This window comes from Trichoderma citrinoviride, assembly GCF_003025115.1.
Source record: "Trichoderma citrinoviride strain TUCIM 6016 unplaced genomic scaffold BBK36scaffold_8, whole genome shotgun sequence".
Lineage (NCBI taxonomy): Eukaryota > Fungi > Ascomycota > Sordariomycetes > Hypocreales > Hypocreaceae > Trichoderma > Trichoderma citrinoviride.
In genome coordinates this window covers 886099-898017 of record NW_020194716.1, presented here as the reverse complement: position 1 = coordinate 898017, position 11919 = coordinate 886099, and the positions used below count along the sequence as shown (strand labels likewise).

Genomic DNA, 11919 nt, shown 5'->3' with positions numbered 1-11919 from the left:
ACGGAGTTATACGGAAACAAAACTGCCCGTGTCTTCCCCAGATTCCGCCTCGATCCTCGCAAGCTGCTAACGTCCAAACGAGTAATTTTGCCGACCAGCTCCGGGTGCGGCCCCGTCACTTGGGCGGGTAGCAAATCGGCGACATCGGAGACTCCATCTTCCGGCCGCAGACCATCAAAATCCACTAAATCTCAGACACTCGAGAACTGCAGCATTTCGACGAGAGACTGATCGCATTTTGTCGAGCAGCCAACTCTCCCAAACTGAACTGCTGCCGATTTCTGTTGCTGCTCGTTTGGTAAAAGGACGAGCGCAATGGCGACGGTCACAAAGGAGCCGGCGACTGCCGAGAAGAAGCAGCGCCCCAATGCTCTGCGATCCATCATCGCTGGCTCAACCGCCGGTGCGATTGAAATCGGTATGTCGTGATGCAACTTGCCATGAGAGACACGAGAGTTTAATATATACTGACTGCTGCTCCGACCATAGCCATTACCTATCCCGCCGAATGTGCGTCCGCGCCGCTGCCATCCCAATGACTGAGGAACAATAGCCTCTCGAGTCGGCGACAGAAGACACTGACGAGATACATGCAGTCGCAAAGACAAGATCGCAGCTCAACAGACGGCTAGCAGAGGGACAGAAGCTGCCGTGGCCTCCGTTCGGAACGCAGTGGTATGCGGGATGCACCACGCTCATCATTGGCAACGCCGCCAAGGCGGGAATCCGTATGCAAAACGATGCGACAACGGGCCATGTGGAGATGTTTCTGACTTGAGCGCTAGGATTCGTTGCTTTTGACCAGTTCAAGAGCCTTCTTGCCGACGAGAACGGGAAGCTATCTGGACCGCGCACCGTCCTGGCTGGCTTCGGCGCCGGCGTCACGGAATCGCTGCTCGCCGTCACGCCCACCGAGAGTATCAAGACGACTCTGTATGCCCTCCCGTTACATACATGCTGCACCTACGTCTCCAGCGTTCCTGTAGCTAATATCTCTATCACACCAGCATCGACGACCGCAAGTCCCCCAAGCCCCGCATGCGCGGCTTCCTCCACGCCGTCCCCATCATCGCTCGCGAGCGCGGCATCCGCGGCTTCTTCCAGGGCTTCGTCCCGACGACGGCCCGCCAGGCGGCCAACAGCGCCACGCGCTTCGGCGCCTACAACTTCTTCAAGCAGATCGCCGAGTCGTACACGGCGCCCGGCGAGAAGCTCGGCGCCGTGGGCACCTTTGCCATGGGCGGCCTGGCCGGGCTGGTGACGGTGTACGTGACGCAGCCGCTCGACACGGTCAAGACGCGCATGCAGAGCATCGAGGCCAAGTCCATGTACGGCAACACGTTCCGGTGCGCCGCCATGATCTTCAAGCAGGAGGGCGTTCTCACGTTCTGGAGCGGCGCGCTGCCCCGGCTGGCGAGGCTGGTGCTGAGTGGCGGCATCGTGTTCACCATGTATGAGAAGAGCATGGATCTGATGAACAAGCTGGACCCGGAGATGAAGTACATCTGAGGGAGAGATGCTGGGGGACGGAGGGGAGAGGGAAGGAAAAGATAGGCCTGGCGTTTAGGATTTAGATGGGCATATGCAGCCTGGTTTTCATACAGCCACTGGTCGTAATGTATGTATATATGTGTATATATATGTTCGCAGTGTACAGTCATGATTGCAAAAAGATTGTCGTCGTGGTATCTTCCGCCCTTGTCATGTCCATTCCCGTCATGAGATGCAGCCCTTTGCCCTCCTTTGCCTTGTATCTTGTATGCTTATTCGTTCAATATTGGTATTTTGTCGATCTCGATCTCTTGTCCGTGTCGATGTCGATGCCCGCCCTCTTATTCACTGCCTCACTGCAGTCTAATCATCCCAGACAACCTCTTCCCCAACCTCTCCAGCCAAGTCCTCTTCGGCGCCTCCTCAATCTCCCTAACCAGATCCTCGAAATACGTCGGCTGGCTCTTTGGCTGCAGCATAGGGCCCTTGAGCTTATACTAGACATTCCACAAAATCACACACCCCCAGTTAGCAACTTATCATCAATCGAGAGATGCACATAAAACCCTAGCAGCAAAGAAGAGGAGTTGACGCACCCTGTCTCTAAACTTGTTCTGCACCAAGAACTGCAGCGCCCTCGCCTTGAGCAGCTCCTCCGTCTCCATGGACGCCTTGTACCCGCTGCCGCTGAACCGCTCGTCGACGACCTTGCCCAGGACGTCCTGGAACTGGTAGTCCGGCCGGAGGTCCTGCTTGGGCCATTTGGCGAAGACGTCGGAGTAGATGCGGCGCTGTGTTTCGAAAGCAAAGAAAATGTCAGCAATTCTACCCATCTACCAATTCCCAAAGAATGCGTTGAAAGAATTGGAACAAGACTTACTGCTAATGATCGCGACATTGTCAAGAAGGGATGCGCGTCTCTGCGCAGCTTTTGGTCGTCACTGTTTCGCAAACCGGGATGGAACTCTTAAATACCAGTCCCAGCAAATATCGAATTTCTTTGAGCTGAAGCAAACTTTCCGCCTGTACAGTGCCGAGTCTACAGTGCGGTGTTCGAGCGCATGCCGGATCCGAGAGTACATGTACGGGGATGCTTGCGGAAAGTGCGCTAGAGCGTGCATATTCGTGCGACATCAGACGTTCCGGCTACTTCCAGAGCGCTGGAGTCCGCGCACGGCTCCGGAGCTAGAAAGGCGATGCAAAACAACATCCAGACATCATCGACAGCGCCCCGTCTGATCCGCCCGAGCACGAACGCGCGGGTACCGGTACGAGCCTCGGATCTCGTGCAGAACAACTGCCACAAGTCCTTCGGTTGAAGAGCAGAGGTCCAGCGGCATCAGAAACAGCGCCGGAAGCGCCAAACAGGGTCCCGAACCCCCCGCAAAGGTGCCCTCCAAAGGACCCCCAAAAGTCCCTGGATCATTCCAGAGCGCTCCTGCAGAAACATTGAAAGTACAAGTACCGGTACGCGCGTCGCTACCGGCCAGTACCCAAAGCGCAGCAGTCTTCCGGCCGGCCCCGCAGGTACCTCGCAGTGCACCGGCAGGTCCAGGCTGCCTCCCTGCCAACCTGCCTTGGCGCCGGGCATTGGTCATCAGCCATCAGTGGCCGCATAATCCCAAGTTCAGGTTCTGCTCCCCATTTCATTCATTCCCTCACCCAAATCCACTTCTGCTCAGTCTCATCTCCAAAGACTCGTTACCTCGACCAACGACTGCCCTTACGATCTTCGTCTTCATTCTTTGAGTTCCGTTTCGTTTTCTTTCTTCTTCGCGCCTTATACCCTTGTCGTCTTCACCCTTGACTCGACTTTTTCTCCTCATCTCTCGTCTTCGGTCTCCTTTGTTTGTTCCTCGCCCCTTTGCGTCGCCTTTTTTCCGGATCTGCGCTCCTTTTTTTTTCCAACGGCGCTCGTGACCCGATTACGACATCACCAACTCTCCTCAAACACCACCGAATCCGCCGCGCTGCGTGAATTTCTACGAAAACATCCATCGCAATCATGTCTGGGCGTTACGAGAGGGTATGTGGCTGGCTCATTACTTTCCCCCCCTGGGAGGTTTCTTTACCTTGAGTCAACTGTGGGCGCAAGACTGACGGTCGATTGACGCAGGTAAATGCCCACGACGAAGACGAGGAACACGACGTTCCACAGCGCCGAGCCCAGATCCCCAACTCGCCACCGCCGTCGTTCCACTCCCGCGCCTCTTCACCGACACGAAATGGCCAGGTCAACAACGATCTCGCCGATGCGTTTGATGACGACGACGGCAGCGACGACGAGGAAGCCGACGACAGACAACGACTCGTCCGGCAGAACTCGACCCCGACCATTCGATCCACCGAATCTGCGCGACCCTCTGCTCCGACGGCGCCTGCTCCAGCCCCGACGACACCGGACAACGCCTCGTCTGGTTCGCGACCCCGAGTGATGGGAGGCGGATTTGGATCCGACGGAGTGTTTGCCAACATGTCAGCCCGTCCTGAGCGGGGGGATGCCAATGCTGAAAAGGAGGAACAGCCACCGGTATGCCCGCCCTGCTGACCCCCTTTACCCCTACAATCATGAAACAATCATGAACAGCATCAATACTAACAATGCTCGCAGACGTACGAACAAGCTGCTGCAGACGCCGCCCCGCCGTACTGGGAGACGACGATTCTCGCACCCGGCTACGGGGGTGCTGACGAAGTCTATGTTGACGGCATGCCCGTCGGCTCGGTGTTCTCATTCATCTGGAATGGCATGATCTCGACTTCATTCCAGCTTGTCGGGTTTCTGCTCACCTACCTCCTCCACTCGACTCACGCTGCCAAGAACGGATCGCGAGCTGGCCTCGGCATCACCCTGATTCAGTACGGCTTCTATATGAGAGAGACGCCCGATGAGGCGCCAACGATGACGGGCCCCGACGGATATGCCGCGCCGCCAGATCCAAACTCGCACAACTTTGATCCCGACGATGTCCGCGATGGCGGCTCTGGCATCTCTGGTAACGACTGGATGGCATACATCTTGATGGTTGTCGGCTGGTTCCTCCTCATCCGGAGCGTAGCCGAATATATGCGAGCCCGACGACACGAGCAACTGGTGCTGCAAAGCCCTGACCGAGGGCTCGGCGTTCCGGTCATTGCCGAAGGCGAGAGCGCAGAGCACGTGGTATAGAGCGGATGATTCCTACCCCTGTAGACCTAAACCGTTTCTTTTTTTTCTCCATCGTTTGCTGTATTTCCGTTAGGTGGCTCTTGTCGCTTCTTGTTGTGGAAGGGAGAGCGAGGGGATGTGGTGGACTCTTAGCAGGCAAGGCGTTTGTCTTGTGCCTCGTTTCCTTGTTTTGTTGAGTTTGTGGCATGAGTTCTGGCGTTGGGGACACGTGCATTCCTAGTTCTGAGGCATAACGCGCAGCACGCTTCTCTTATGTAGAATATATCAAATAGCACAATGGGTCATTTGCCTGATCATACCTTATCTGTGTCTGCTCTGCTCTATACATGAACTGAATCACCAAATCCATGATGGTGGCTGGCAAGGTCTCGAACTGGCAGACGGATCCAGCCAGTGATCGCGTGCATCAATTGATTGAGGTGCCCGGCACCTTACAGGGCCCTCCGCTAATTTACAGGCCTGGAGCGGCCACTAACGCCCGCTAGCCGCTGCCCCGCGTCGTGCGGGGTCTGCAGATGGCCCGCTGATGGAGGGCCCTTGAGCGCTATCGGGCCCCCCATTTCTCTCAGACACATGCAGCCCGTCTCATGCTAGTACTTGTAGTACTTGTACTTGAGCAGCTCGAGCAGCTGGTGGACTGACCACCTCCGTCAGCACGGAGCTCATGAGAGGGAGCCTTTGACGTCGTTCCTACATCATGCCGGGCTGAGAACATTGGACTCTCGATACCTTCACTATCCTAATCTTTCTCAATCATACTTTTTCTTCCTACAAATCATACGAGTTGCAGTTCATTGCTTAGTATCCGCTTACCGAGTATCATCGTAAACGTGCCATCTTGACGATTCACAGCATCCATCTCACCTATAAGACTGATCGCTGACTCGACAACGAAACCTGGCTCCTCCACTTCTCCCTCTCCCTCTCCCTAGAACAAGACTGTCCAGTCCCTCCTTTCTTGTCAAGTCAGCCGGCATCTGCGTCCTCATTGCAGCCGGACTCGAGGCTCGACGAGGCATCAGCATGGCGTGGCGGTGCTCGGGAAGCTCCAACGCAGGGCTCGTGGCCAACCTGTGGACGCACGGCCTCATCACCGAGCCTCTGGTCAAGGAGGCCTTTCTCAAGGCAAGCTGCCTCCTCCTTCTCATCATCGTCTTCAAGAACGCTATGAGTTGACTAAAAGCTTTGAAGGTCGACCGCAGGCACTACGCCCCGGCCATGCCCTACCAAGACTCTCCCCAGTCCATCGGCTACGACGCCACCATCTCCGCCCCCCACATGCACGCCTCCGCCATCGAAAACGTGCTCTCCCGGCTGCTCCCCTCGGAGACGTCCCCGGCTCCGCGCGTCCTCGACGTCGGCTCCGGCTCGGGCTACCTCACGCACATCTTCGCCGAGCTGGTGGGCGACCGGGGGCTCGTCGTGGGGCTGGAGCACATCAGGGAGCTGCGGGACCTGGGCGAGGCCAACATGCGCAAGAGCGACGAGGGCAGGCGGCTGCTCGACGAGGGCAGGGCCAAGTTCGTGCTCGGGGACGGCCGGCTGGGGTGGCGCGAGGCGGCGAGGCCGGGCGAGGAGCAGTTTGGGACGGCGTGGGATGTGATTCATGTTGGGGCCGCGGCGAAGGAGGTGCATGCGCCGCTGCTGGAGCAGCTCAAGGCGCCGGGATGGTGAGCTTTTCCGCACATCTCCTTTTTCTCCTTCTGATATTGGTGCTGACAAGGGACCGTCAAAAGTATGTTTATTCCGGTGGACGACGACGCCTCCGGGTGGGATCAGAGCGTGTGGCGCATCGAAAAGGACGAGGCCGGGAACGTGACGAAGAAGAAGCTCTTTGGGGTGCGCTACGTGCCCTTGACGGACGCCCCCAAAAGGTGAGGTTTGATGCAACGTTTGTTTTTTCTTTGCCTTTGGTTTGCTATTTCTGGATTCTCCTCGCAAGTTGCAATGTAAGTTAGGACGCGCATCTCCCTGAGCTATCGTCACTTGAATCCCATTCGCTCAAAAGACTGGGATTGAACAATCAGATATTTTCCAACAAATTAATCTGTCCAAGCTTCCATAACATCTAGCCTTTTTTCAAACTGTTCCATTACCGTATATAGTCTCATAAAATCACAATCTAACGCAGGCCCCCTCAAACGCCTCGAAACGTGCGTGTATCAACCACTCTCCTCGTCTCCTCCACAAACTACATGCTCAATTTTTCAGTGCAAAACCAGTTCCGACATGAATTCATCATGACAAACCGCCTCACAACCAGAACACAGCCATAACCGCCGCCATCACCACACCAGCCTCATATCGAGGAACCGCCCCGCTGATCGTCACCGGCACCTTGGTAGGGACCACGCCACCGTTCGTAGGCCTCGGGTGCGTGGGCGCAGAGTCCGTAACAAGCTTGACGCATGGTCCTCCGGGAGGGCAAGACCAAGAAGGAGGAGAAGAAATGGGAGCAGCAGCAGTAGTAGCAGTGATCTTGCAGTGCTCGCCATCGCACTCGGGCTTTTTCTTGCAGTGCTCGCCATCACACTCCGGCTTTGCCGGCTCAGAATGGGAGGGCGTGGCTGGCTCGGCCGACGAGGCAGCCTGGTGCTTCGTGATGGGGGAGAACGGCGGCGTGTCGATGCCCTTGTCGTGAGCCCTCAGAGGGCAGTCTGTGACTTCGGGGGGGCAGGACGTAATCGTCTTGATCTCCGTCGTCGTTTTCGTGGCGGGGTCTTCCTTGTCCTTGTTGTTCCAGTTCCAGGTGCCAATGTCCTTGTTCTCGTCTTCGTGCTCCTCTTTGTTCTTGTCTCCAAGTTCCTTGTCTGCGCTCTTGTCTCCGTGCTCATCGTTCTTCCGGTCCCAGCCGCCGCCAACGTCCTTGTTCTTGTCATCTCCGTGCTCCTCCTCGCACGCATCATCCTCGTACTCCTTCTTATACAAGCTATACCGCTTCTTTCCCGTAACAGGACAATCCGGGCCTCCGCAGAACCCACCAGCCGCCGCGCAGGGGATCTGGCAAACCGACTCGTCAATGACATTGTACTTGGGCTCTTCTTCTTTGCTAGTGCCATCATCATCGGAGAGGTAGCAGCGGCAGCCTCCTGCGCCGTCCAGGGCGGCGTACTTCCCCTTTTCGTGGCACGCGTGCTGGCATTGCTCGGCGGAGAAGGAGGCGGGCAGGTCCGTGGCGGTCTTCCACGAGGAAAAGGCCGGGGGCTCGGCCTCGACGCAGCCGATGTATTTGAAGCCCGGGGCTGCGTGGTCGGCTTGGGCGGCGACGCTGGCGGCGAGGAGGCCTGTGAGGAGGAGGAGGCGGGACATTTTTGTTGTTGATGATGATGATGGGGGCAATAAAACAAACGAAGGTGGGTGATGGGTTGTTTGTGAGTGTGATGATTTTATGTGCTCTGCTTGAACGAAGGACTCCTGGGGTGAGATGAGAGCTGAGCTTTTTTTTGATTCGATTCTGGAGGAGCATGTTTGCCAAGTTTATATACATCCATGTTTCTTCCAACCTCGCTATGGGATGCGTAGCCAGACTTGGGCACGGAAACAACAACATGGACTGGTGGACTACATGCTGGGAATGTATGGCCCTCACATGGGCTATGTGCTCCATCACGGAAATACCACGCAACCAACACTCTATTTTCGTCCGCGGCGAAGAAACTCCAGTCTTTGGACTGAGTGGAGGGCAGGTAAATACCATGCACCAACGCTGTACCCACGCAGAAGGGCAGAGAATCCAAGGCTGTGCTGGTGTTTGTCCCCTCCGTATATGTGGAGGGACAGCAAGAGACGGGGATGCGCGCAGAATGGCATGCGACATCCAACATGCCACCTCAAGGCACGAAACACTTATGTACAAGTCAGGAACCAACCCGAAATGTCTGGCCCCAAAAGGTATGTTCAGCTCAGAAGAGCACAGTTCTTTTACCGCGTTTTTGGTTGGTCTCAAAGGGTCAAGCTGAGACATATGTAGTCATTGTGTGGGAAAAAAAAAGGGGGGGGAGGGGGCGAGGCTGGGGGCTGTTGCATTACGGCCCCAGCCATGCGGACAGGCAAAAGGGATAGGAATGCTGCTCGAGCAAGGAATCTCGCCAGCCGCGACTTTTTCGTGTTTTGAGACGACGATGGGGGGGTTACTATAGCATTCCGGAGATGGAGACATGCGGTTTGCTCTTCGCTTGATGTGAGAAAGTGTCTGTGAGGATTGATGGATCGTGTTTGGCCTTGCCATCTTCAACGAAACTAGGGTCATCTTGTAGCGCTGGACTTTCAAAAGGCTCATCGTGTGCTAAGCTGAGCATTTTCTCGCGGGGAAAACACATCTACTCACCTTTTGTTCCGGTCCTGTTCTATGGGCTGTGGAGATGAAGTGACAAGGTGGGAGTTGGCGGATCTGTAGCATTGATATGTGAACATACTTTTTATACACGTGTGATTCCATCCGAGTTGATTTCTTCGGAATCTCGACACTCGCCCGTTGCCACTATATCACTCAAGTTTCCAGGGTGAAAGTTCTCATGAATTGTCTTTACCTCTTTGGTCTCTACGCTATGCCCATGCGAAAGTCTTTGCTGTAGGAATACCATTCTTCGTAAACATCCCATCGCAACGCCGCATCATCTACACCAGACATGTCCTAAAGAAGCAATTTGCAATCTAGACATGGTCCGAATTATTGTGCCCAAGGTAAAAAAGAAACTCAAAAAAAGGTTACTTTTCTCATAGAGCTGAATTGGCTCCCCTCACTTGACGTTCCTCGTTCACCGGTTCATCTCAGCGTCCTGTTGGCTTCACCATACACGCCATGTTCCCAACCCGGATACATTGAGAAGTGTATCGTCACATACCGGTAGCTTTGAACAATCTCCTGATGCGAAAGCTTTCTCAAGCGACCAAACAGTCCATGGGACATCACAGGAGATATGACTTCTTTCCTCCCAATCTGCTACACCTCTTTCAGGGCAAGCAGATTACTCAAATCATCCAGACAGCAACATTTAGCTAGAGTTTCTGTTATCACAATCTCGCCGAACGAGAAGGCAGAGATACTATTCTTGCTAAGATGGCTTCGTCCAGGGTAGAGCCGCTAGGAGCTCTAAGCTTAAGCATATGAATAGACTCAAACTCTACAACTCGCCTTTCTTGAAATGTCTCCGTCCCGGTCTAGTCAAATGCCCCCTTCCCCAACAAACAAGAACAACCAAAAGAGAATGAGGGAAAAAAGAGAGCGTTTCCAAAATTATTTAACAAAGCTCATATCCCCCATGTCCAGCTCTTGATGATAACCATCTTATACATACTTACACACAATCACAACCGCACACACAATCACCAACGCACACCACGACTTCTCTCTCTCTCTCTTTATTTTCATTTGTCAAGGTTTAGAGAACAGAAAACCACGAATGTCCACTCTCAAAGCCTGGTCATAACTTGGGGAGATGGCACTAAACCCACTCTCTCCTATGCCGACGAGACAGCACGGGCAGCAGAGCGTGCTGCCTCAGAATCAGCCAAGGATGCTTCGCCAGAGCAGCCCTCCTCTCCAGCGCCGCCGACCGCCACGAGTACTCCAGTACCCAGAATCTGGGGCCAAGGGGCGGATCAAGGACCGCGGGCGGGTGGGGGCTCCTCCTCCCCGGCGGTTATTGGGATAAACTGGTGAGCGAGCATGAAAAGGTAGAGCAGATTGACGTTCATTTGAAACACCCGGTCACTAACCACTCAAAACAGCCTCCATCTACAAAAAAATCTCCCATGGCTTGCCCCCAGCAGTTCAAGGGATAATGTGGTTGATACTGCATGGAAAAGTAAAGTAGAGTCTTATCATACATCCCTTGACAAACCTATCACTGACAGTCAACAACAGCCAGCCACATATGCATCATCTACCACGGCTGCGTGCCATGGTTCGTCACGACCTTGCCTGCATCAGCATCCCTCTCCCCCTCGGCAACCCTCCTGATAAACTCCCCCCCAATGGCCGGATCGCCCGCCCCCATGGCCTTGAGCATCTCCGGAGCGCCCCCCAGGCCCGTGGCCAAGAACCCGGGGCTGATGCAAAACGTCCTGACGCCGTCCTCCTTGAGCAGCCAGTGCCAGTTGAGCATCACCATGTTGAGCGCCGTCTTGCTGCTCTTGTACCCGAGGTTGGCGATGACGCCGCGCTTGGGCCAGCCGGCCTGCGGCTTGGGCGCCCAGTCCGGGTAGAAGCTGCGCGAGTGCGCCTCCAGCGTCGACAGGCCCGAGGTGAGGAAGAGGAGGCGCGGCGAGGCGGACTTGATGAGCAGGGGCGCGAAGGTGGCCGTCACGATGTGGGTTCCCGTGACGTTGACGTCGAACGCCTTGTTGAAGATTGTCCGGGCGTTGGCGAGGTCGCTTGCAAAGTCTGGGGTGTCGAATGCTGCGCCTGTTTCACTGTGTTAGCTGAGTTTCTCATGTATAGAATATTATGTGTCGGGAGAGAACAAATAAAACGAACCAGCGTTGTTGATGAGAGTGTCGATATGGTCAACCTTTCCGCTCACGACCTCGAACGCCTTGGCAATGGACTCGTCGCTCTCCAGCTCAATGGCGACGGGCTCGAGGGTGCTCTGCGAGGAGGGAAACTCCTTGACGAGGGCATCGATCGCGTTCTGGCTCTTTTCGAGGGTGCGGCTGCCGACGAAGATGCGGTACGGCTTGGAGGAGCGCAGGAGGGCCTTGACGGCCTCGTAGCCGATGCCGGTGTTGGCGCCGGTGATGAGGAGGATTTGCTTGTCTGCCATTGTGGTGTTGCGAAGATGATGACGGGTGGTGGTGTCAGTGGTTGGTTGCTTTGGGATGAATGTTTGAGTTGATGGTGTAAGTGAGCTTGAGTCTTGCTGTGTGTGGCTGATGAATGCCATCGAGGTGTAGATGCTGGTGGACTTATATAGCCGTCGACCTTGCTACATGGATCCAAATACGCCTCCAAATACGCATCCAAGCATGAACTGCCACCTATTCTATCAACATTCCATCATCATCCTCCCAAAACACCATCGCCAACGCCCCCCTTACGCCCATGAATCCTATGAAACGGGGCTCTTTTTTCGACCCGACTCCGGACTTCAGCTCAGGCACCAGCCGGGGTTAATCGACGACGAAACATGCCATCGTCAATGCGCCATTTCCGCCCTCGGACAGCCGAGAAATTCCGTGCTTCGCTCTCGCTCTAAATTGTGGGGGTAAATCGCGGCCAGAGTTACCCGGCGTTTGTGAATTGGAGTTCCGGAGGGGTG

The 11919-nt window shown here is 55.2% G+C and overlaps 6 protein-coding genes across 6 annotated transcripts; 3 read left to right on the top strand and 3 right to left on the bottom strand.

Moving 5' to 3' along the window:
* Positions 1-315: 315 nt before the first annotated feature.
* Positions 316-1509, top strand: BBK36DRAFT_1169471 (mitochondrial carrier; the record flags this gene model as incomplete). Its single annotated transcript, XM_024895319.1, has 5 exons — positions 316-418; positions 490-510; positions 597-728; positions 786-933; positions 1008-1509. The coding sequence occupies 5 exons, from the start codon at positions 316-318 to the stop codon at positions 1507-1509; spliced, it is 906 nt and encodes a 301-aa protein (XP_024749100.1).
* A 335-nt stretch (positions 1510-1844) lies between these two features.
* On the bottom strand, positions 1845-2410 carry BBK36DRAFT_1207227 (hypothetical protein; the record flags this gene model as incomplete). Its single annotated transcript, XM_024897386.1, has 3 exons — positions 2372-2410; positions 2088-2282; positions 1845-1988 (listed from the first exon to the last, which is right to left on the bottom strand). Exons 1-3 carry the CDS (start codon positions 2387-2389, stop codon positions 1845-1847), a joined length of 357 nt encoding a protein of 118 aa, XP_024749099.1. The 5' UTR covers positions 2390-2410.
* Positions 2411-3496: 1086 nt separating this feature from the next.
* BBK36DRAFT_1159906 (hypothetical protein) lies at positions 3497-4660 on the top strand (the record flags this gene model as incomplete). The annotated part of the gene is made up of 3 exons (XM_024894244.1): positions 3497-3517; positions 3608-4021; positions 4103-4660. 3 exons carry the CDS (start codon positions 3497-3499, stop codon positions 4658-4660), a joined length of 993 nt encoding a protein of 330 aa, XP_024749098.1.
* A 1023-nt stretch (positions 4661-5683) lies between these two features.
* BBK36DRAFT_163908 (protein-L-isoaspartate O-methyltransferase) lies at positions 5684-6540 on the top strand (the record flags this gene model as incomplete). Its single annotated transcript, XM_024897749.1, has 3 exons — positions 5684-5785; positions 5852-6330; positions 6397-6540. The coding sequence occupies 3 exons, from the start codon at positions 5684-5686 to the stop codon at positions 6536-6538; spliced, it is 723 nt and encodes a 240-aa protein (XP_024749097.1).
* Positions 6541-6955: 415 nt separating this feature from the next.
* On the bottom strand, positions 6956-7969 carry BBK36DRAFT_1099804 (hypothetical protein; the record flags this gene model as incomplete). Its single annotated transcript, XM_024889141.1, has 2 exons — positions 6956-7420; positions 7523-7969. Coding segments are annotated over 2 exons (912 nt in total), but the record flags the coding sequence as incomplete, so codon positions are not given.
* A 2576-nt stretch (positions 7970-10545) lies between these two features.
* BBK36DRAFT_1120171 (NAD(P)-binding protein) lies at positions 10546-11424 on the bottom strand (the record flags this gene model as incomplete). Its single annotated transcript, XM_024890667.1, has 2 exons — positions 10546-11066; positions 11139-11424. The coding sequence occupies 2 exons, from the start codon at positions 11422-11424 to the stop codon at positions 10546-10548; spliced, it is 807 nt and encodes a 268-aa protein (XP_024749095.1).
* Positions 11425-11919: the final 495 nt, after the last annotated feature.